This window comes from Nyctibius grandis, chromosome 21 (assembly GCF_013368605.1).
Source record: "Nyctibius grandis isolate bNycGra1 chromosome 21, bNycGra1.pri, whole genome shotgun sequence".
Lineage (NCBI taxonomy): Eukaryota > Metazoa > Chordata > Aves > Nyctibiiformes > Nyctibiidae > Nyctibius > Nyctibius grandis.
The window spans coordinates 2,784,885-2,808,990 of NC_090678.1; the positions used below are offsets into that span (position 1 = coordinate 2,784,885).

Sequence of the window (24,106 nt, forward strand, 5' to 3'; positions counted from 1 at the left end):
AAACAACACACCCACAAAAAAAAACAGACCTCCAAAAGCCACAACCTTAATAATGAAAATTTTAGACCCCGTATTTCAAGATGCATCTTTAAAAAAGTTCCTTTCAATTGTATGAAAGAGCATTTTGAGTTTATGAAAGCTACCACCAAAACCCAAAGACCTCTCCATACCTTGGCAGCTAAATCCATCAGCTGTTCTCCTGAAGCCATTCCCACATCTGACCACGCAGCGGTACGAGCCAATGATGTTCTCACAGTCCTGGCCAGCACGGCAGGTATGGCCACCTAACGCACACTCATCAATATCTGTAATTAAAAACAACCTGTAATCCTCACTATGTCGAAGTGAAACACAGCTTAAGCAGTGTCTTGAGCATGATCAACTATGAAATGCTTGACTGCAAATACGTTCAGATATGAAATCACAGAATCACAGAATCAATCAGGTTGGAAGAGCCCTCTGGGATCATCAGGTCCAACCATTGCCCTGACACCACCATGGCAACTAGACCATGGCACTAAGTGCCATGGCCAGGCTTTTCTTAAACACCTCCAGAGATGGTGATTCCACCACCTCCCTGGGCAGCCCCTTCCAATGGCTAATGACCCTTGCTGAGAAGAAATGCTTCCTAATGTCCAACCTGAACCTCCCACCAATAAATTATATTCTTATGATGAGAAAATGGCCCAGCCTGAACAGAACGTTTCCCGAGCGATTTAAGTGCCGTGGGGCTTTTCATACCCAACCTGTCCACAGCAACGCTGATCTTACCCTGACACGTTCTACCATCTGCAGAGATAGTGAGGCCATTCGGACAGGAGCAGTAGTAAGATCCCACGGCATTATGGCAGGTATGGGAACAAGGATTCCGCGCAGCACATTCATCTTCATCTGGAACAAGGAAATGTTTGAAAAACCAGTGAGACTTCACAAAACTTCACAAGAAACTATACCAAACCAACCCTTCAGAAGAGGTCTATGTCTGGTGCAAAACTGGATCTAGCAATGGAGCAGCTTCACCGAAATGGTTCAGTGGTGTGTCCTCCATTCTCACTTTCACAGTTACCCAACGTACACTAACACAGCTCACTGGAATCCTGCGTTAGCTCTGCAGGACTGGGTCACTGCTGCGGTAACGAATGTCTGATACAGTATTTTCCAGAGCATCTCTTTACAACAGAACAGATGGGTTTCAGTGGTAGACTTCAGACTTTATAGACACTTGCAAAGATTATTACATTTTTCATATTAAAGCTTTAGAATTCATATCATTTTACAGACAATACTGCAAGTGGAAAATTGTTTAACAACCTTATTTTCAGCTTTCCCAGTTTTCAACTTTTTTGATGGCATATCTCATTTAATTTCCTTAATTTATAAACTTTCAAGAGGCAATGAAAGAAATCCACAAAAGTATATAAAAGTATTCTTCCCTAAACCAAAATGTGACTCAGTCGTCTAGAGGAGACAGCTAAAATGCTCATAACCTCTTCAGCTCCATCCCCTGAGCAGGAACAGGCTGGTTTTTAGTGGGTTGTTGTCTAGGTTGCCCATGCTCATCCTTCCCTCCACACAGCCTTGCTTTGCAGGCTCAACAGATATTGTGCCTCAGTGTCCCCTAATGGCATCTGAGGTACTGATGAAAAGCTGTCTGGGCACTACTTATGTTCTAGATGAGGACAGAAGTGAAGTCTTCATCTGCCTTTGGATCCACAGCCTTTTATCAAGGGTAACTCACACTCTTTGTAGTACATACTGCATGCTTTGAGACTCTAGATAAAGGTGGTGTAGGTTCTGGTGGCTGAATACTGCATCCCCAGCACAAGAGAGACATGGACCTCTTAGAGCAGGTCCAGAGGAAGCTATGAAAATGGTCAAGAGGGCTGGAACACCTCTGCTATAGAGAAAGGCTGAGAGAGTTGGGGTTGTTCAGCCTGGGGAAGAGAAGGCTCCAGGGAGACCTTCTAGCACCTTCCAGTACCTGAAGGGGCTACAGGAAAGCAGGAGAGGGACTTTTTACAAGGGCATGGAGTGATAGGATGAGGGGGGGAACGGTTTTAAACTGAGAGAGGGGAGATTTAGATGAGATATTAGGAAGAAATTCTTTCCTATGAGGGTGGTGAGACACTGGCCCAGGTTGCCCAGAGAAGCTGTGGCTGCCCCCTCCGTGGCAGTGTTCAAGGCCAGGTTGGATGGGGCTTTGAGCAACCTGGTCTAGTGGAAGGTGTCCCTGCCCGTGGCAGGGGGTTGGAACTAGATGGTCTTTAAGGTCCCTTCCAACCCAAACCCTTCTGTGAGTCGCTGACTGCACACTGCCCTTGTCACATCATTACCTGAACAGTAAGGCCCAGTTGAGTCCAAAGCAAACCCAGCAGGGCACTGATTGCTACGATCTCCTGTATGGGAAAGGAAGCACATGTTACTTCTGGATGAAAATATGGCCATTTTATGACTTTTTAAAAACCCTTTAACATAAAGAATTCCAGCCCAGCTATTTATAAAAGACTTTATTATACTTGGGACACTAAAATAGAAACTTTTAAAATCCAAACTTTAGTGGTTTTTCCACTTGGGCACCAAAAGTCCAAAAGTAGTACATGGTTTTTTGCTGTTTTGAAAAACATTAAACAGGTGGGGGGTTTCCCTCAGAGCGACTGCAAGTTGCATCCCAGCCTAATACATCCTGCAAAGGTCCTCCATCACGTTTTCATTATTAAAAGAATAAAGACCAGTCAGTTTCACTTCACGTAAAAGGAGGGAAATAAACCCAAACCAAACAAATCCCCATGTCACAGACTGTGGGAAGTCACTGTAGAAGAACACAACTTGCCACTAGCTTGCCACCTCTGAGTAAGGACTCACCAGATTTACAGACCGTACAGAAGCACGTGTCTACACAGCACTGCCTAACTGTGCACAAATCATATCTGCCCTTAAAAAACATATCCATAAAGTACCAGTAAAGTTTTCAAGCTGCAGCTCAGCATCGTATTTTCTGTACATGCCAAATAATTCCAGAGGAGCTCAATCTGAGGGATGACTTAGGACATTTTAGTGCTGAATTTTGTATGTTCTTCCACCTCATTACTACCTCACTTACTTACTTATGGGGGTTTTGCTGTGAGAAGAAAATACACAATCCTTTTTCTTAATAGCTATGCAAAATTAGAACAAAAAACCTACCGACACTTGACCCCATGCAAAAATGACAGTAATTTCATTTTAGAGAATGAAAGACACATGCAAAGAAATTGAGAAATATTGACTATCTGAAGCTACTGGTGATGTTCTTAGCAGTGTGAGCAAACACAGACATCCATCATCGATGAGAACTACAGGTGAAGAGTAAGTGCAAACTACAACAGCTTTTACACATTACTCTGTGGGTGTATTAACAAGACATGTTGGTCCCAGCATCCACAGCCAAGTTCCCTAAGTTTCACAGCATTTCCTCTTTCAAGGCCATAACCAAGTGTTGAGACTATAGGTAATGAATTCCAGGGAGAGAGAATATTATTTTTCCGTTGTTTTATTTTGGTGAAAGATTAAAACAATACCTTTTGCAATGGAAGCGTGGATTTTAAAAGCCATGGTTTCTTCCAGTGGGTTGTACTCTGTTGTAACAGAGGCAGCGTGGAGCGTTTCCACCAAGAAAGGCATTTTCCCTTTAGTGTAATCGTAGGTGATCGTGTGGTTCCATGTGTAGGGAACACTAACTCCATCTACAGTGAAGAGACGAGTAGAATGGGCATAGAGTTGCCCGGGGCCAGTTTGAATATAGTCTTCTGTGTAATCCTGAAACAGCAAGATTCAGGCATCAGCCAGAGCAGAGCCGGCACCGCTGTGGTCTCCGTGTTCTAAAGTGGCATGAGATGTATTCTGAGAAAGGGCTTTTTTCTCAACACCTGAACAAATGGTATTTCACACACCACGTGCCCTTTCTGCTCTCTATAACTGTTGAATCTTAACAGCATCCAATATATTTCTTTACAGAAGGAACAGGCTGTGGTACTGAGGATCCTGGTGATGGGGGCCCCAGCAGAGCGTTTCCAAAAGAACCTGAAAAGGATCTTACTCTTCAATAACAATCTTTTGAGGTCTAAATATTTTTTTTTTTTGTGTTCTAAGTAAGATGCTGACAACATGTGCTAAATAAACAGGCAGTAGAGAAAAATTCTGCCACTGAAAAAAGGTATAAATATGGGACGTGCTACGTATTGCAGTGCATCAAAATATCAAGAACTTCATGTATATTTATTGTACTGTGGGATTAATATAATAAAACATTTTTACTGGTTACCTGCCACTTGTATAAAAACAACTTTGAAGAATGTTCTTTCTTTCACAGTAAAACCAACTATCAAGCACCTGCTTTTAAATCAAAACTTTAACACCACAAAATACATTAAGTGAAATGTTTTGCATGGCTTACACTAAACCAAAAAGATAGAAAAAGAGTTTGTTTGAACTCCACCTTTCTAGGAGGAGTTCAAGGTCAGCGACAGAAGCTGTCTTGCTAGGAGTAGGAGAGAATCTCACCTAGAAACAACAGGCAGAGCGATTTGAGATCAGAACCTTTTGCCACCTGGTCATGCAAACAGCCCTCTCTAATCCTTCCTGAGAAAGCTCATAGAGAAGCATCAGCCTTTGAAAAAGCAAATTCTGTAAAACATTGCAGATGAACTGCACAAAAGGCCTGTTTGCTGTAATAGATATCTCCACGAGACAAGGTTTGGATGCTGTAGCAGAGACAGGAGCACATCATGACAGCATCATGGCAGCGTGCATGGTAAGAACACATAAAACACCCTGTGATGGAATCTAATTCAGCATGTTAACCCTCTGCCTTTGCAACTTCCAGCCACAGGAACGTTTCTCTGCCAGACTACGTATAATTGTAGATGCAATCAAGTCATCAGTGACATTCAGAAATTTTTGCGAGGTGCCACGGTATAGAAGAGCTGGTGTCATCCTCGGGGCAGCCAGAAAGTCAGAGGGGTTTAAGATGCACCTTTATAGCTCTATTGAAAGCAACACCTGATAACTCGCCCCGAAGGCACGTCTCAGTACTACCTTCTGACACCTAAACACCTTGAGTGACCAATGCCACCCTCCTGATGACAACTTTCAAAGGCAATGGTACCATCTGCCAATTAAACCAGACACAAAATACGTTACGTACAGTAAAACAGTTTTCAGGACTTAGTGTCTACTGGTTTAATAAAGATGAGAGAGGAAGTACGTATCGATGAGAGAAGAGGGTGGCATCTCGAGCAGCTTTACCTTCACGTTAACATCAGCTACGGACTGGAGCTGCAGCACGTGGCCACTCACAACAACATCCAGCAGCAAGGCTCCGTCTGAATCCAAGCCCCGGGCAACGTGAGTCATGCGCAGAATCTCACCTGGGAATTTTAAGAGCACGTTGATTGATAAAACATCCTCACCAGAGCCTCGTGTTAGCCACACAGTATCTGAAATGGGATCCCTTGACCGGTTATTTTATACTCATATTTTTATAAGGTATATAAAAATTCCTATAATATAAACATTACATGTTTCAACTTACAGCTCTAAAAGCTGTATTTAAGCCTTGGAAAGCTGGAGTCACTAAGAAAATGTTGGCATAAGCACAAGACTCAATTCAGCAAGAGTTATGAGCTATTTTCTCAAGCTGGTTGGAAACAGGAGATGGTATATCGCAGGTAACTAACCAGTTGCAAACTCCACTTGAGTTTCTCTCTTGAAGACCGCGTCAGTGAGCGTAAACCCATTCATCGCTTCTCCAATTTCTTTTGCAGTTGTCCAGTAAACTGGGCTGAGGATAGAAACCAGCGTGCTCATCGCTGGACCTGAAAGAAATGCAATGTTTGAGAGCTTTTTTCCTAACATTCTGTGACCCACCTCAGTAGGAGTTGAATATGGAGACCTAAAACTAGTGTAACCCTTAAGATTTAAACCAGAAAAAACACGTATTGGTATGTTCAGAGGAATAATTTTACAAATACTAATGTACTAGAAGGAAATACTGAAGATTCCCTTTTCTTCTGTCTATGAAAAGTTTAGCTCAGTTTTTTTAGTGACGCTTAATGAAGTGGTGAAAACCGCACTGCACAGAATTAAGCCTTGCTCAAGCGAAAAAAAAAGCGATAAAAAGGAATAAAAAGCCTACCAAGGCTCCGAGGGACGTTTGTAATCTTTGCTTGTATCACTCTAGCTTCAGAGTCAGGGCTGTCTGTTACTGTGGCATTCAGGAAAGCAATCCCAAATTCAATATCGTTAATATTGCCGATGATGCTGCCTTTGGCACGTGAAGGCCCACCTGTGCAGGGAAGGACAAGTGAAAAGCCATGTGAAAACTCTGCTGTCTGATACTTTGGGGGAGAGAAAATTCAGAAATATTGTCCAGCATTTTAAGAAGGAAGGATATTTCTGCATATATTACTATGTTATTTGCAAGAGTAAAGCTAGTAACCTGCAAAGAACAGGATGCTGGACATGGGGTGTGAGATAAATGCACAATAACACGGGCACCACCATGCACTCACCTCTGTCTGAAAAGCAACAACTGTTTAACACTACTCTAGTGCTACGTAACAGGTTAACAAAAAAAATTATCCAGCTGAAGTTGCAGGGGAGCTTTAAGCCCAAAAAATGAAGTTACTTGGTCAACTGGCCAAGACACAGGAGAGTACCAGTCAAATGAGGGCTGCCACAGGCTCTTCCCATATCGTCATCGCGTGCAGGCTGTAACTGGACTCACCGGGACATGCCTGGGTATTGCACCGGGATATCTGGGAGGAGTCGCCAGGACAGGGACGGCCACGATTTAACGGGGCTGGATTGCTGCACAGGCGTGTGCGGGTCTGCTCTCCCCCTCCACAAGAAGCAGAGCATTGGCTCCATGTCTGCCACTGCCCCCAGTTTCCATCCACTGAAGAAAGAAAGAATGAAAAAAAAAACCAATTTTTCATTTTAAATGTTTCAGGCCGCATCAGTGATGCTTTTGTGTCATTCCTCTGGATGGAACCAATGTGACAGAAAAAAGAAATAGCTAAAAGGATGATGACAAAACCACCTTAATGGGCAGGTGTGAACACCTCTCCCCTCAGAAACACACTGCCTTTGAAAGTTTGTTTGTATATCAGCTGTATTGAAGACGAGGAGTCTCCTCCAGGGGATGTTTCCAGTGTAACGGTTGGAGATTTGGCAAGAGCTGGGTCAAAGTCTTCCTTATGTCACGTTGAAGAGGTACCACTTCATGGCTGTCCAGGGAAGCTTTGTACAGTGTAAACCACACGTGTCCCTCTGCACAATCATGCAAGTCCTCCCCAAGGGCTGCACACAGAGAGGTCTGCTGTGCAGGCAGGGAGCTCGGGCTGGCTATGGGGGGCTGCCTACGCATCGCTCTGTGGGAAGAAGAGACACACGACCAATCGCTGCCTGACTTCTGCCAGCCACTCTGCCCAGGAGGTTCTGCAGAGATACCTCCTGCCAGTCTCTGCGCTGGGCAACGAAGCTGGTGAAGGGTCTGGAGCACAAGTGTGATGAGGAGCGGCTGAGGGACCTGGGGGTGTTTAGCCTGGAGAAAAGGAGGCTGAGGGGAGACCTTCTCGCTCTCTACAACTGACTGAAAGGAGGGTGTAGCAAGGGGGGGTCGGTCTCTTCTCCCAGGTAACAAGTGATATGACGAGAGGAAACGGCCTCAAATTGTGCCAGGGGAGGTTTAGACTGGAGATCAGGGACAACTTCTTCACGGAAAGGGCTGTCAAGCACTGGCACAGGCTGCCCAGGGCAGTGGTGGAGTCCCCATCCCTGGAGGGATTTAAAAGCCGTGTAGATGTGGTGCTGAGGGACATGGGTTAGTGGTGAGCTTGGCAGTGCTGGGTTAATGATTGGACTCGATGATCTTAAAGGTCCTTTCCAACCAAAACGATTCTGTGATTCTGTCTGTTCCCTGAGAGTATCAGGCTACATAGAAGCTGATTTCAAAACTGAAGAACATTGTCACATGTTTGCAGATCCATCACAAACCAGTCTGTAAAGAACAGCTGTCAATATTCAGACTCTCCTGTCATAGTTTTTGGTAGCTATCACTGGGAGACAACCTAGCTGTCTAGAGCTTTGAGTGCTTTTGCTTCTACAGAGAAAATATCTGAGATTGCATGGGTATAAAATTAATGGAAACCAAACAAACCATAAACCTTGCAAATAAAGAACACATGTTGCATCCATCCAAACACTCACAAGAGGTCAGTTAGATTTGGTTTGACGTAAACGTGTGCAGGAGGCTGCACAGCCTCCTCTTGGTAGCATGGCCTCGACAGCAACAGATGATACAACAGGAACACGACTGTACACTGTGTGAACACGGTATCTGGAAATGCCTGACCCAGCAGGACATTTGCCCAAAACTGGCAATGATAAAAGCAAAGTAACAATGAAAAAAGTTTGCTTAAGACAACCACTAGCCAAAATCCAGTAACAAGGGAACCGAAAAGTACAGAAGCAGCAAGAAAATTTGTGACTGGGGAGAACAGAATTATAGAATAGTTTGGGGTGGAAGATCATCTAGTTCCAATCCCCCTGCCATGGGCAGGGACACCTTCCACTAGACCAGGTTGCTCCAAGCCCCATCCAACCTGGCCTTGAACAAGGCCAGGGAGGCGGCACCCACAACCCAAGCAAGAGGAGGGTAAACAAGGAACAATCAGACTGGGCTTGACACTGCAACCTCCATCAAGACCTCATGGAGAATTGTCCTCGCACACCACAAGCAGCTGGTATTCAGCTCATGGGGCTGATGCTATGGGGTGCAACAAGCAGAGGCCCACACCTCGGTGTGGGGATGTGGCCTCAGCAGGGGCTTTGTCACCAGCATGTGGGCCAGCAGGCTGTGAACGTGGCACAGGCTGGAGTTTGGGGTCCTGAATCTCCCACTGGAGGAGGGCGTGGAAAGGGCTGCACATAGAGGAGGGATTTCATAATTTTTTAATTATTATATCAGAATTATTAATATAATAATAATCCCTTTCTGGTATGAGTTATAGAAGGGTGCTTAGAAATTGGTAGGTGTTCAGTAAGTCTCCAGCATTGTGGTTTATCTGCTGTATTGCTGATATTGATCCTGAGTGTGTAAGTTCACTGATTGCCCCTCAGTTTTGTATTGGCAATAAATCAATTAACCACTTTGATTGTCGTTTTATTTAAAGCATATGAGCTGAGCATTCTTCCCTGCTCCTGGCACACATTATGAGAGTTCAGTGAGAGCCTCATAAAGTGGATTTACTGTAAAAACTAAGTAGCATTGCTAGGTGTAGGAGAGATTGTCATCTGCTCTTTCCTGTTTTGAATTATTCCACCTCATTTTGGGAAAATCTAACACGTGAAGAGGGAAATCCTGGTAAAGTGACATTTAAAGAAAAAGGTGAGAGTGGATTATTAGATTGTGTGAAACCGTAAGTAATTACAGGAATGTTCTACATTCATAGGATGAAAATCTCACGTACGTTATGGACACCCTCAAGTCTTCCAGGGAAAGTTGCACTGAATTTCTCCGTCAGTCTGAGCACTCACCGGGGCACAGGTCAGTGCTGCATCTCTGGATCTGCATGTCAGCCCCCGCACACGCCCTTCCACCGCTGGCAGGGCGAGGGTTGTCACACGTCCGGTATCGCCTCATCTGGCCTCCGTTGCACGTTCGACTGCAAGTTCCCCAACTACTCCACGGGCCCCAGTTGCCATGAACTGTAAAAATAAGTCAGATTTTATCCGTCTTCCTCCTAATACCACATACTTAAAACCAGACAGTCAAGCTAGGAACATATTCCTATTGGAGAGTAACTTTTTAATTTATTTTATTAAAATAAAAATTTAAAAAAATTACAATTAAAGATGTAAGAAAGTTCTCTTGTCCAGCATTCAGCCTTTCCCAGAGTGTATTAACCAACTCCAGAACGTTGTTGTTTGTAGAAAAGTGGGCATTAACCACACAGAATCACAGAATCAATCAGGTTGGAAGAGCCCTCTGGGACCATCGAGTCCAACCATTGCCCTGACACCACCATGGCAACTAGACCATGGCACTAAGTGCCATGTCCAGTCTTTTCTTAAACCCCTCCAGAGATGGTGACTCTACCACCTCCCTGGGCAGCCCCTTCCAATGGCTAATGACCCTTGCTGAGAAGAAATGCTTCCTAATGGCCAACCTGAACCTCCCCTGGAGAAGCTTGAGGCTGTGTCCTCTTGTCCTATCGCTAGTTGCCTGGGAGAAGAGGCCAACTCCCACTCTGCTACAACCTCCCTTCAGGTAGTTGTAGACTGCACTAAGGTCACCTCTGAGTCATGAGTCACTCTGTGGTGAGACACAGAGAGATTCACCTTGCAGTACGTCCTGACTGGACGGTCGTAACTTCAGAGAGGTGTGTGACCTCTGACAGTCTGGCAGGACCTCATGGACCAGCTGCTACTGCTTTGTGCTCCTTACAGTTAATGTTAAAAATGTCCCAGTCATGCTGACTGATGAAGAGATGCTTTCACTCTTGCCAGGCAGCTAATAGCACTTGCCTGCGTTCAAACTCCCTAATTTCCGTGTGAGTGTGTGATTTGTGGAGGGCTTCCTTCCCCTCGTGCCTACACACAAACCCAGTATGGGGAGAAGCAGCTTAACCCAAAGCACTTACTCGGACAAGGATCGCTGTTGCAAAAATCAATGTGCATGTCGTTCCCTTCACATTTGTGACCCCCAAACTGCGGGGCTGGGTCTGAGCAGTGGCGCGTTCTCTGCCTGCTGCCTCCTCCGCAGGACACGGTGCAGGCGCTCCAGCTGCTCCACGTGGCCCATTTCCCGTCCACTGGTGAGAAAGGCACAGCATGGGACAGTGACAGTCTCGGACATTAGAAATAACAACGTACACAAGCGCTACAGCAGGGTAAAACTGACCGTAGGGTGTTATTGACTCTCTCTGTAGAACATCTAAGCTGCAGAGGGATTTCATAGAATCACAGACTGGTTTGGGTTGGAAGGGACCTTAAAGACCATCTAGTTCCAACCCCCCTGCCATGGGCAGGGACACCTTCTACTAGACCAGGTTGCTCCAAGCCCCATCCAACCTGGCCTTGAACACTGCCAGGGAGGGGGCAGCCACAGCTTCTCTGGGCAACCTGGGCCAGGGTCTCACCACCCTCACAGCAAAGAATTTCTTCCTCATATCTCATCTCAATCTCCCCTCTTTCAGATTAAAACCATTCCCCCTCGTCCTGTCACTCCATGACCTTGTCAAAAGTCCCTCTCCAGCTTTCCTGTAGCCCCTTCAGGCACTGGAAGGTTCTAGAAGGTCTCCCCGGAGCCTTCTCTTCTCCAGGCTGAACAGCCCCAACTCTCTCAGCCTGTCTCCAGAGCAGAGGGGCTCCAGCCCTCTGAGCATCTTCGTGGCCTCCTCTGGACTCGCTCCAACAGCTCCGTGTCCTCCTTCTGTTGGTGCCCCCAGAGCTGGACGCAGCACTGCAGGGGGGGTCTCACGAGAGCGGAGCAGAGGGGCAGAATCCCCTCCCTCGCCCTGCTGGCCACGCTGCTGGGGATGCAGCCCAGGACACGGTTGGCTCTGGGCTGCCAGTGCATGGTGCCGGCTCATGGTGAGCTTCTCATCACCCATCACCCCCAAGTCCTTCTCCTCAGGGCTGCTCTCAATCCATTCTCCGCCCAGCCTGTGTTTGTGCTGGGATTGCCCCGACCCACATGCAGGACCTTGCACTTGGCCTTGTTGAACTTCATGCAGTTCGCAAGGAGTGAAATTTCTAGGAGTGAAACTGGAGAAAAGCATGACCCGTCGTTTAAATAACCTCTAAGCCTGACCAGAATCGTGGTCAGGGATCACTCCGTCCTCAAGCTCAGTCACTCTCACATTTTTGGGTATCTGTAAGCAAGTCACACCATATACAAAGTAGTTGCTGAAATTACCACGCTGGGCCGATGGCCGGTACTAGTGCCATCCCCAAAACTCAGTCTTTACTCATGTGTCCTCCTCTGGTTGCAGCCACACTGTCTGAAGATGTAACTACCACCACCTTCTGCCCACTCCTTCCTAACCAACCTTTGATTTACTGGCTCAGCTGTTTATAGGAGTTATTACTAATTATCTCACATGAGCCATGTCTAAGCAGTTGAGTAGCAGGGTCTTTGATGCCCCAAGATGTGGTGGCACAAACTGTTACAGGTACATCCACGTGCAATATCGAGCCCTCAGTTGCTCGACTACCACAAGGTCAGTTCTGTCTTCTACCTGTTGATATTTATGGGGGGGACTCAGCACAGGATCTGGCCTGTGCGAAATGGAGCGTGAAGCCAGAAGGATCTAGTCTGAATTGCTGCACCATTCCACTTCATGAAGTTTCCCTTCGTTACCCCTGCGCTCAGCCAAATACAGAGGTTGTATTTCAAACGTGAGTTTTCCTATGCAGGCACGAAGGACTCATTGAAATGTGGAAGAAAAGGATAAATGAATAACAGAACCTAGGAAAATTTGTAAAAAGAAACATTTAGGAAACCTGTAATTTAACTGCCAAGGATTAAAATGCTGCTTTTGCACAGTGGCAGGGTAAAGGAGGAGAGAAAAGGACAGGAGAAGAAATCCCGTATCACAGAATCACAGAATCAATCAGGTTGGAAGAGCCCTCTGGGATCATCGAGTCCAACCATTGCCCTGACACCACCATGGCAACTAGACCACGGCACTAAGTGCCATGTCCAGGCTTTTCTTAAACACATCCAGAGATGGTGACCCCACCACCTCCCTGAGCAGCCCCTTCCAATGGCTAATGACCCTTGCTGAGAAGAAATGCTTCCTAATGGCCAACTTGAACCTCCCCTGGCAAAGCTTGAGGCTGTGTCCTCTTGTCCTATCACTAGTTGCCTGGGAGAAGAGGCCGACACCCACTTCACTACAACCTCCCTTCAGGTAGTTGTAGACTGCAATAAGGTCACCTCTGAGCCTCCTCTTCTCCAGGCTAAACACCCCCAGCTCCCTCAGCTGTTCCTCGTAGGTCAGACCCTCCAGACCCTTCACCAGCTTGGTCGTCCTCCTCTGGACTCGCTCCAACACCTCAACATCTTTCTTGAAGTGTGGGGCCTATAGAGGGACGCTAAAGATAGTGATGGGCCAGTGAAAATAAAAGGCTTGAATGGAATTTTTCAGGGACTGCGCTTCTAGAGCTGGAAAGCTCTCAATATAAATTAAGCAGAATTTGGAAAGGAAATGACAAGTCTGTCATCGTTCTCTTTGCGTCCAACGCATCTCACCTGGGCAGCGCCTCTTGTTGCAAACCTGCATCTGCGCATCAGAGCCCTCGCAGTAGGACCCGTCATGGGAAGGAGGAGGGTTATTGCAGAGCCTCAGCCGTGTCTGAGTACCTTTCCCGCACGTCTCGCTGCAAGGACCCCACGGCAGCCAGGAACTCCACTCCCCATCCACTGCAAAGGCAGCACAGCTATAAAACTGCTTCAGCTCTACAGCTGCTGAAATCACAGCTCCGCAGCCCGCGGCAAAACGGCTACGGGGTTTAACAGCAATAAATGAAATATCCTCAATAAGACCTTGAAAAAACCTTCGCCTTGAGCAACAACTGAAATGAATCAACAGTTTCCAAAAGAGAGATTAATTCTTTCCTTTTTGTTTTCTGGATACATCACTTCACCTCTGGATACATCACTTCACCTCACTACAATCTCGGAATAGAACTTGACCAAATCCGGTGTTTTCTCTTCTTTTTTTTCATTTTAATTGGCTTTGCAGAATAGGTTTGGAGTAGTGAGGTTTACTCTGTGAGAACATGGGTAACAAGTACTGGAAAATGTCAAAATATAAAATTTACATTTTTATTGGGGAGGGGGTAGGGAAGAGAAATTGCTGAGAATATTTCTTGCACTTTTGTGACTTCTTTTTCCAAGGACCAGGGCCATTCAATAAATTACAAGCAATTTTAAAACAAAAAAAAATTGGGAGCTTCATCCTTTAATAATTTGAAGCAAGAGGAGAGAATTGAATTTTAGAGAAAAAAATAAAGCTATATGGGAAGCCCCTTGTGCAACTCATTTTAAAGCACTCTTCTCTTACCTGGGCAAGGCCTAATATTACACAGGACTGAATCCACAGCGCTGCCATCGCAGGGCCTCCCGCCGTGCTGAGCTGGTGGGTTACTGCACGTTCTGGTTCTGGTCCTGTTCCCTTGTCCACAGCTCTTTGAACACTCTTCCCAAAGTCCCCACTCCGACCAGTTGCCGTCCACTAAGGAACAGAAAACCCCACAGTTTTAATTAAAACAATATTTTTGTGGGATTTATTGACATTTCCTCTTCCTTTCCATAAAAATCAAGATGAATTCCAACTTCTTAGAAAAATTGTTCTGTCATGAAGCTCTGTGGTGATAATACCTCACTGTTAGGGCACTTAAGGCACATCAAAAGTATCAAATCATTAAAGAAATACCTGGACAGGGCTTGTTGTGGCAGCTGCGGACGTCCGTATGGGGCCCCTCGCACCCCCTCCCACCGTTTGCTGGAAGAGGGTTGTTGCACTGCCGGACCCGCTCCTGCACGCCTTGGCCACAAGTGACGCTGCAAGCTCGCCACTCCAGCCACTCCGAAAAGCCACCGTGCACTGCGACGAGAAAAACAACGCTCTGTAACACCCTTGTGCTTATAATTCTCTTAAGAGTGATACAGCAAAGTGAAAAATGCGCTTCGTAAGCCACACTTGGAAATCCAGCTCGCTTCACGTCTTCGTGACTGCAGAAATATCTCACTACAGTTCAGAGAATGCTTCAGCTGCTCTGAAATAGCTATTGCTTATGCTCCTAAGGGCTTTCCTTTAGAGGTACAATTAAGTTACGACACGTGTTCTGAGGATGGGATCTAGTTCAAGATCCTTTCATTGTTGTTCATGCCTCTCACTCCTTCCCATTCGTCTGGCTCACACAGCTGGATGAGTGTAATGGAACAAAATTTCATGAAACAGGAACCCACTGACACCTCAGCCTAGGCTGAACATACACCCAATGCGTATAAGGAAGATAAAATAAAATACCTTGTCCATAAAATATGGATAAGATAAAATCTTCACCATTATTTAATCTCAATTAATGCTGTAATCTACCAGTTTGCTAGTCACTACCCTCTATTTTGTGCACCTACCCTGGACGGTCAGTGGTACTCTAACAAGAACAGATCCCATGAGATTCCTCGCTACACACTCATACTCGGACGTATCTTCCTTCCGTGCTGCAACAATACGCAAGGAGCCATTAGACAGGACGGTCACTCGCTCATCGCTCACAACTGGATGCCCTCGGCGGGACCATTTGATGGTTGGAGGAGGCTCTCCGTTTGCCTGGCAGTTCAGCACTGCTGTGGCACCAGCTTCAATAACTGTCTCTACAGGTTCAACAGTAATGACCGGAGGACCTGAAAGAGAAAGGGTTCTTTAGGCAAGAGCACACTGTTACATTTTTTTCATTGCATTGGATATCAAAGGTCTGGCCAGAATGAGGGCAAAAAAATCTTAAAGTCAGTTTACGTTGACTAAAATTATTATTGTTGATCTTCCACTGTCAAAAGGTAGGATATATGCAAGTTAAAATGACAATGATAGGCTATTTGTAATACATAGCAACCTGAGGACCAAAGTTGGGATGGAGGCCTGGCCACACGAGCACACAGTCACCTTACATTTCTGAAATGTGTTGTCTGTCATGAAACCTGCAGGAAGATGCTATTGGTCACGTCCAGAGGCAACTGAGACATAAGTAACGCTGCTTTGAGGATATAATAGGAAAAGGGATATGCAGAAATTCTGCCACCAGGGAAAAAATAATTCTAAACTATTATTTCTGCAAAAAAATAAAATATTGTCACTGAAATCTGGGATTCATCTCACGTAACTTTCTTAATTTAAGAGTTAAGAGTCTAGTTTAATCCAGTTGTGCAGACGTCCTCTAGTCAACTAAGAGAAACAGGCCCATTCAGAAGGTGATTCATTCCACTCTAAGTTGGTTTCTAAGATGAGGTTGCTTCTCCTTTGACCTCCATCACAGCTTTGACTAGATTCTTGAATATCAATGAAGAAAAACGAGATGAATCTTAACCTACAGTGCACTGCCCAACCTCCCAGACTTCAACGGGAGCTGCATGCACCTATCCAAAGGCAGGTTATCACGTCAATCTAGCAGCACTAAACATCACTTTGAGTCTTACTCTGAAGTGTTAGCGTCAGACTGCGTTCCACCGCACCGGCATCATTGGTAGCCACACACTTGTAGTCACCAGCATCTTCATTCTTAAGAACAAAAAGCAAATAGTCAACGTGTATGTTGTGAGGGTTTCCATTTACAGCGCACCTCCTGTAAGGGAACTTTCTGCAACACAACACGGCACACCCTGGACCTTAAGAGGCACGCTGTAGTAAGTGTGATGAGGAGTGGCTGAGGGACCTGGGGGTGTTTAGCCTGGAGAAAAGGAGGCTGAGGGGAGACCTTCTTGCTCTCTACAACTGCCTGAAAGGAGGGTGTAGCGAGGGGGGGGTTGGTCTCTTCTCCCAGGTAACAAGTGATAGGACGAGAGGAAACAGCCTCAAGTTGCACCAGGGGAGGTTTAGGTTGGAGATCAGGGACAATTTCTTCACCAAAACGTCTGTCAAGCATTGGAACAGGCTGCCCAGGGCAGTGGTGGAGTCCCCATACCTGGAGGGATTTAAAAGCCGTGTAGATGTGGTGCTGAGGGATGTGAGTTAGTGGTGGCCTTGGCAGTGCTGGGTTAACGGTTGGACGTGACGATCTTAAAGGTCCTTTCTGACCAAAATGATTCTGTGATTCTATTAGATTCTAGAGTATCTCAACATTTTGCCTTTATTAACATTAACCTGATATTGTGAATTATCTTTATTATTCCATTTTTTATTTATTTCAACTCCTTAACGCTGAGGATTTTTTTTTTTTAACTTAACACTCAAGGCAGCTATTGTTTTTAGCCCCATTTCAAAATGCAGACATGAGGTTATGGGGGGAAAAAAGGTTCTTGCCATTCATTTTAGGAATTTAGATGCTAAGGGATTTGCACAAGGAGAACGCAATTGCTTTTCAGCTGACCTGACTTTGTAGAACCCAGGCTCTTTTAAGGTCAAAAGCAAAAGTGCCATTTAATTGGGCACGACCAGAATTTCACTCACGAATGATGAGTATGAAGATTCAGTCCTCCTGACAATTAAGGAGAATGAAAGCCCCCTGTTTTTTTTTTGTCACAATAATTTGAGTCTAATTCTGGTCTGGATTAAAACAACACTTATTAAAGGTAAAAGCAAAAGTGGATTAAATGTCTAGCCTCACCCTTTCAAAACAATCCGATCTGGAATACCTTTATTAATCAAGTACAATGCAGAAACACATCGTAACCGAGCAGTGACTCACTACGGTGCCATAGATAGCAAGAGATCCATTGTTAAGCTGTCGGATCCTGTTGCTAATCTGAACGCCAACTCCTTTTTTGCTCCACTGGATGGTTGGAGTTGGATCTCCTCTGACTTCACAATTCAACATAGCATTGCCACCCAAGGGCTCAATCCGGCTAGAGTGGTAATCCCCTTTGAAGACTGGAGGTTCTGAAAAAACAAGTGATGGCAGAGAAATAGCAGAGTCAAAATAAAATGCCCTTAATGAAATTGCTGGTAGGGATCATTCATCTCGGACTTTCTGAAGGGTGAATTTCAACCTGTTTTGTTTTTTATTTCCATTGAGCCATAGAAAAGGTATCAAACACTACGGGTAACGGTTTCAAACTGAAAGAGGGGAGATTGAAATGAGATATTAGGAAGAAATTCTTTGCTGTGAGGGTGGTGAGACCCTGGCCCAGGCTGCCCAGAGAAGCTGTGGCTGCCCCCTCCCTGGCAGTGTTCAAGGCCAGGTTGGATGGGGCTTGGAGCAACCTGGTCTGGTGGAAGGTGTCCCTGCCCATGGCAGGGGGTTGGAACTAGATGGTCTTTAAGGTCCCTTCCAACCCAAACCACTCTGTGATTCTAGAATCAAAACAGATGGCTGTGTGAAACTGTCAAATAGTGACCACAACCACATTTATTTTACATTTATTTTACATACCTTTGACATACACAAAACCAATAGCTTTGATGGAGCCAACTGTGTTTTCTGCTGTGCACACGTAAGTACCAGAGTCATCTTTAGATACTCTTTCGATCACAAGTTCGCTGTGTCCATTTACATCATCGTATTGTGCTGAAGGGAGAACACACAGTGAAGGGTGACTTCAGTGATTTGAAACACATCTCAGGGACTGGTGTGTCGTAAGATTGTTTGGGTGACAGCGCTGTTCAGCGACACAGCTCAACGGTGCTGTGCCATTTCATTTCTGAGACACCTCAGAAACGCACAGAAAAGTCACTGCTATGACATTTGCCCACATGCATGTATTCACTTCAGCTGGCCATTAACTTCAAGCTTTGTGCATCTGCATTCTATGAGCTGCTGAGGTTTTCTTCATATTTAAAAGAAATAGCATTAGTTGTTGGATGTTGAGTAAGTATCATCAGATACTGAATGTTTTTAATGTCTTACATTATTGGCTACAGAAGGGGAACAATTTCTTAATCATCTTCCTTACAGCTTTGTCTCAGAGGCAATTTAATTACATGATTGCATAATACTGAAGATATTCCTCACACAATCACTGCCTAACAAGTTTGTCCCTCTAGATTTTTTTCTTCCTCAACTTAAACTAATTGCAAAATCAACTCTAGAGCGGAATGACCAGTGAGACCCGGTGTTACCCACCTGGAATGATGTTATTGTTAAAGGTCCATGTTATTTTGGGTACAGGTATCCCCGTTGCTTTGCAAGTTAATCTGAGCTGTTCTCCTTTAGTCAAAGCTATATCTCCGGGAAGCTCAGTAAAAGCTGGAAGTACGTGAACTATGAGGGTGACAGTGTGTGTGTCTTCTCCAGCAGCATTGTGAGCGATACAGGTGTAACTGCCAGAATCTTCAGGCTGAAAGAAAGCATGGGGGGGGAAATTTCAGCTGTGATATATACACAACACTGCCACTTGTAACGATAAGAGTATCTCTAAAGGTTTGGAACAAGCATTCAGTAGAAATCTGAACTCTTTCACTTCCTCTAAATTTGGAAGATGACCTACACTTCTTTTTCCTCTTCCTGAGAATTTATCACTACAAATTTTTCACAGGTATTTTACTCCTCAGTGGAAAATAAAACATTTATAAAGACTATAGAACATTAAGAACAGGAAAACAAAATAAAACAAAGACTAACCCAGAAGTGGGTGAAAATGAAGAGAAGCAGGGTCTTATCACTGCCAAACCCATCAAGTCACAGCTTAGATGTAGGGAACTTACATCAACATTGTCCAAAATGAGGTCTCCATCCGGCACAGCCCGGTATTTTCCTGCTATCTCTGTTAACAGTGTATTGTCCTTCTTCCAGTTTATTGTTGGTGTTGGAATCCCCTCAGCCACACAGGACAGAACAGCCTGGGAGTCCTCTGGGACTGCGTACTGCGCCTCCGCACTGTGAATCCTGGGTGGAACTGCCAGAAGGTTTATTTTAAAAGATTTACCTCTATGTGTTATCCAAGCGCTACTGTAAAAGCGTACACCGCTGCACTGAAGAAACCACTGCCTGGATCTTCTGTATTGTTTCTTGTCTCCATCAATGACCACCATTAAGCACACCAGAGAAATGTGTGTAACGAAGTATAAACTGAATTAAGGAAATGTAATGTTCTTCCTAAATTCAGGCAACTGGCTGATACTACAACCCAATAAAACTCACACATTAAGTAGCACAATTCTCCTGAACTTCTCCCTTACACCCTAGCTCTTTACCCTCTGTGGGTTCATGCTGGGATAATGCACGTTGTTTCCATATGGTCCCACTTACTGTGCACAGTGAGCTCCATGCTGGAACTGCTGGACCCTGCCAGGTTGGCCGCCATGCACGTGTAACGGCCGGCGTCGCCAGGCTCTACAAACACAATCTGCAGAGCACCACTGCTAAGGATTCTTCTTCTGATGGACTCTGTTATTTGCTGTCCATCTTTATGCCAGCTGATCTCTGGCCCAGGGTAGCCTTCAGCCTCACATTGCAGAGTGACAGACTGATCAACAGGAACAACATATTCCTTGAGGTGGGACTTGATAACAGGAGGAACTGAAAAGAATTAAGAAAATTTGTAAAAGAGTTAGATGTTGTAAGATGCATGGAACGCTTCAGTTCTTAGTGAAAATAATCCTCAAAGCATATTTTGATCCTACAGTGAACAGACAACTAAAGGGAATAAACCTCCTGGGCTCTATTCTGCATCACAACAAATAGGAAAGCATTAGCTCCATTTCTATTGCTCAGACTAATAGAAAGCATACACAAATTTCCTATCTGTAAATCACTACGAGAGTTTAAAAGATGATTTACCTTGAACTTTCAGTTTGATCTTCCCCAGAGCAGTGCCAGCTGGATTTTGAGCAACACACATGTAAGTGCCCGCATCTTCGACGGCTGATTTTGCAATCTGTAAACTGCCACTTGGAAGAACCATGTAACTGTTGCCTAAACCAAATATAAGCAAAGTATCACACTTTTGGTTTGGTTTTTTTTTTTAAATGAATGAGTTCCTTCTATCTAAGTTTGAATATTCAGAAAAGAGAAAAAAGTTTCTGAGTTAGAGCAAGTAGGCTGGAGTGACAGGCTTTAAGAGGATACCTGTGGTGATTATATTGATGCCCTCCTTTTGCCATGTTATTACGGGTCGAGGTGTACCCATCGCTTCACACGGTAGTAGAATGGGATTGTTCACAATGACGTCCAGCTCCCCTGGCTGAGTTTGGATAACTGGTGGTTCTGTGGAACGAAATAAAAAGGAAAATGCAATAGGCTGAACCTTCAAGGCTAGAAAATACAGAAGATACTAAAATCACATAACCTGAGAGTCTGAGAAGGCTGAATTAGCAATGGCTGTATTGGGCCATCCTGATGAATCACACAGAATCACAGAATCAATCAGGTTGGAAGAGCCCTCTGGGATCACTGAGTCCAACCATTGCCCTGACACCACCATGTCAACTAGACCATGGCACTAAGTGCCATGTCCAGTCTTTTCTTAAACCCCTCCAGAGATGGTGACTCCACCACCGCCCTGGGCAGCCCCTTCCAATGGCTAATGACCCTTGCTGAGAAGAAATGCTTCCTAATGTCCAACCTGAACCTCCCCTGGCGAAGCTTGAGGCTGTGTCCTCTTGTCCTATCGCTAGTTGCCTGGGAGAAGAGGCTGACTCCCACTCCCCTACAACCTCCCTTCAGGTAGTTGTAGACTGCAATAACGAAGAGCTCAGTGGAAGTGTTCTTGAATATAACAACATCCTCAGCATGAGTATGGGTACAGAACATGGCTTACTTCATGCAATTTGCCATCACAGATCCATTTTAACTCACCAAAAAGCAAAAGAAACAAACATCTTACAAAAATAAAATGGACTGGAGGGCTCTATCCAAGGTGTCAGAGTTGTAACATGCCGAGTAGTGACTTTGTGACTAATCAGTGCACCCACAAGCCAATCCAGCTGAGCAAGACACAACTCGTGATGGTCCCCTCTGGCCTCCCCATTACCCTGCAGCATATGTACGTATCAAATTGCCAATGTTTACTGACACAACACACTTTCTCTTCAGCTTCCCATCTTACCCTGAACGTGAAGCGTGACGTGTCTGTGCGCTGAGCCGGCTGCGTTCCGGGCCACGCAGGTGTAGCGGCCCGCGTGCGCCAGCTGAGCGGCGGGGATTTCCACAGCACCTGCAGCAGAGAGAGGGTGCGTTACAACAGACAGCAGCACCCTGTATTCACAGTAAAACTCTTACAACACCCATCTTAAGAGGTCTATATTTTTATTCTAAGGCATTGGAGAGGGGTTGCTTGGGGGATTGTTTGCATTTATTTAATTAATTACTTCTAGGTGGGCACAATTGCACCCTTTCACTGCTTTTCTGCAGCTGAGCTCCAGTCACGCACAGTACCTGAAGAGAGAATTCTGTGGCCATCTCCTCTGGGAAGCAACTTTATGCCATTTTTGGTCCAATGAACGGAGGGGACAGGAACCCCTGATGCAGTGCAGGAAATTACTACTGGAGACAGCTTTGTTACCAAAAGGTCTGTGGCTTCATCTGCTATAGATGGGGGCACTAAAAATGAAGAGCAGGGTAAAGGTTACTTGCCCATTTTTGTTTTTATGAATTCTTGGAAATAACTTATCTTTCTTGGGAATACCAGAGACTTATGGATGTCAGTATCATAAAAGAATGATATAAAAATCTCATCTCAACATTGGAATGCCCCAAAGAAATTCTGGGTGCCATACACACGTAATAGCAATAGCCCCTCTACCTTGAACAGTGAGCTCAACTGCTCTTTGATCTTCTCCTGCCTCATTTGACACAGAGCACTCATAGACAGCAGTGTCATCCACAGTGGGAGAAATGATTACTAAGGAACCTGAAGACAGAAGTCTGAACAAAGAAAAGAGAAGAACGTAAAAGCCATTGAAATACTTCTTTTCTTCTCAGGTAATCAGACCACTGAATTTGCTGGCTAAACAAGATTACATTTAAGCATGGCTAGATTTTTTTAAAGTGCCAAAATCATCCCTGAAAACTTTAAACCCGTGGTGAAAAGAAAACATCTCTCACCTGTATGTATTCTGGTTCTGGTCAACACTAAGCAGATGCCCATTCTTTTTCCAGCTTATTGCTGGTCTGGGAATTCCGATGGTTTCACAAGGCAAAGTGGTCTGCACATTTACAGTAACTGTAATATTTGTATGTCCAGGAGCAATAGTTGGAGGAACTAAGGACAAAGAAAGCCTAATTATTCAGAATAATTATATACATACATCCACACCCCCCTCATACAGAATCACACAGAATCAACCAGATTGGAAGAGACCTCTGGGATCATCGAGTCCAACCGTTGCCCTGACACCACCCTGTCAACTATACTATATAGAGAGCTGAACTGCCTGAATACATTTACTTGATCTTCACAAAGAGTAACTTGACAGTAGTAAACTTACTAAACACGTAGCACGGGATGTGTCAAGTCTTTCTAGTTCCAGTGCACAATGAATAAATATTTTCTTTTCATGAACATTTGGGTTGTATTCCTAAAGCCATAAATTTCTTCCTTTTTTTTTTTTTTTTTTTTTTTTTTAACCAGAGCAGCTAAAAAGGGGCTAAACTTCAAACTGGATCTGGCAGAACAAGAAAAACGATGCAACTGGACTTCAGACGTGTAAAAACACAGATACTTATCCAAACCCAAAACTTTTACCAAGAACCTGCAGATCAATGCGCTTGCGCTCAGTGCCAGCTGTATTGGTCGCCATACACACGTATCTTCCTGTGTCAGTAACTTGTGCTGAGTGGATGTGTAGAGATCCATCCTCCAACATGGAATATCTGCAACAAAGCCATATATTTTTTTTCTCCTAGCCAATCAACAGAACCATAAGCTATCCTGGTAGCGCAGAAGGAAAAGATGACTCAGGGTACACACCAAATAGCCTAAACACGTGGTGTCTTAATTGGAGCACATCGAGTTTTCTCATTTATTGCATTTATTCTGACTTCACTCTTTCCCAGCACGTCCATTTTCCAGAGAAATTATGAAATCTCGCTGACAGTGATTCCACATAAATCATGACAGATTTGCAGAAAATACCCAAAAGCCCTTTTTTTATGGTTTCTCATTTAACCTTAAAAAACCCTACTTAATGCTTGTGCATTTTCTTCTTTCTTTGAAATATAACTGAATTCTTTAGCATTTGCTAAGTTCTAGAAAATACCAAACTACCTCTCCTTAAAACAACAGAAGACATAAACCATTCACTACAACAAAAGTTGATACTGGAACACGTATAGAAAGTTTTATATCTTAGAACCTACAGAGTACACTCAAGTAGCTTTTGGTCCACGTGAAATCGCTTGGCTTCATCCCAAAACTCCATATATATAAAAAATTATAAAGATCTTTCATGTTTACTGTTCA

General features: G+C 44.6%; 1 protein-coding gene across 1 annotated transcript in view; it reads right to left on the reverse strand.

Annotated features, from left to right (window-relative positions):
- HMCN1 (hemicentin 1) overlaps positions 1–24,106 on the reverse strand; it is a 229,266-nt gene that overhangs the window by 12,017 nt on the left and 193,143 nt on the right. Inside the window, exons 74-100 of the mRNA XM_068416737.1 lie at positions 23,390–23,517; positions 22,750–22,906; positions 22,448–22,569; positions 22,081–22,245; positions 21,752–21,859; positions 20,773–20,910; positions 20,485–20,619; positions 19,954–20,223; positions 19,410–19,600; positions 18,829–19,042; positions 18,139–18,273; positions 17,455–17,645; positions 16,247–16,328; positions 15,188–15,457; positions 14,484–14,654; positions 14,112–14,282; positions 13,298–13,468; positions 10,683–10,853; positions 9,577–9,747; positions 6,764–6,934; positions 6,173–6,322; positions 5,715–5,852; positions 5,284–5,405; positions 3,558–3,795; positions 2,334–2,396; positions 772–891; positions 171–305 (exon numbers count right to left, since the gene is read on the reverse strand). Of these exons, the coding sequence (XP_068272838.1) occupies positions 171–305; positions 772–891; positions 2,334–2,396; positions 3,558–3,795; positions 5,284–5,405; positions 5,715–5,852; positions 6,173–6,322; positions 6,764–6,934; positions 9,577–9,747; positions 10,683–10,853; positions 13,298–13,468; positions 14,112–14,282; positions 14,484–14,654; positions 15,188–15,457; positions 16,247–16,328; positions 17,455–17,645; positions 18,139–18,273; positions 18,829–19,042; positions 19,410–19,600; positions 19,954–20,223; positions 20,485–20,619; positions 20,773–20,910; positions 21,752–21,859; positions 22,081–22,245; positions 22,448–22,569; positions 22,750–22,906; positions 23,390–23,517 (4,298 nt within the window). The remainder of the gene's footprint in view (positions 1–170; positions 306–771; positions 892–2,333; positions 2,397–3,557; positions 3,796–5,283; positions 5,406–5,714; positions 5,853–6,172; positions 6,323–6,763; positions 6,935–9,576; positions 9,748–10,682; positions 10,854–13,297; positions 13,469–14,111; positions 14,283–14,483; positions 14,655–15,187; positions 15,458–16,246; positions 16,329–17,454; positions 17,646–18,138; positions 18,274–18,828; positions 19,043–19,409; positions 19,601–19,953; positions 20,224–20,484; positions 20,620–20,772; positions 20,911–21,751; positions 21,860–22,080; positions 22,246–22,447; positions 22,570–22,749; positions 22,907–23,389; positions 23,518–24,106) is intronic.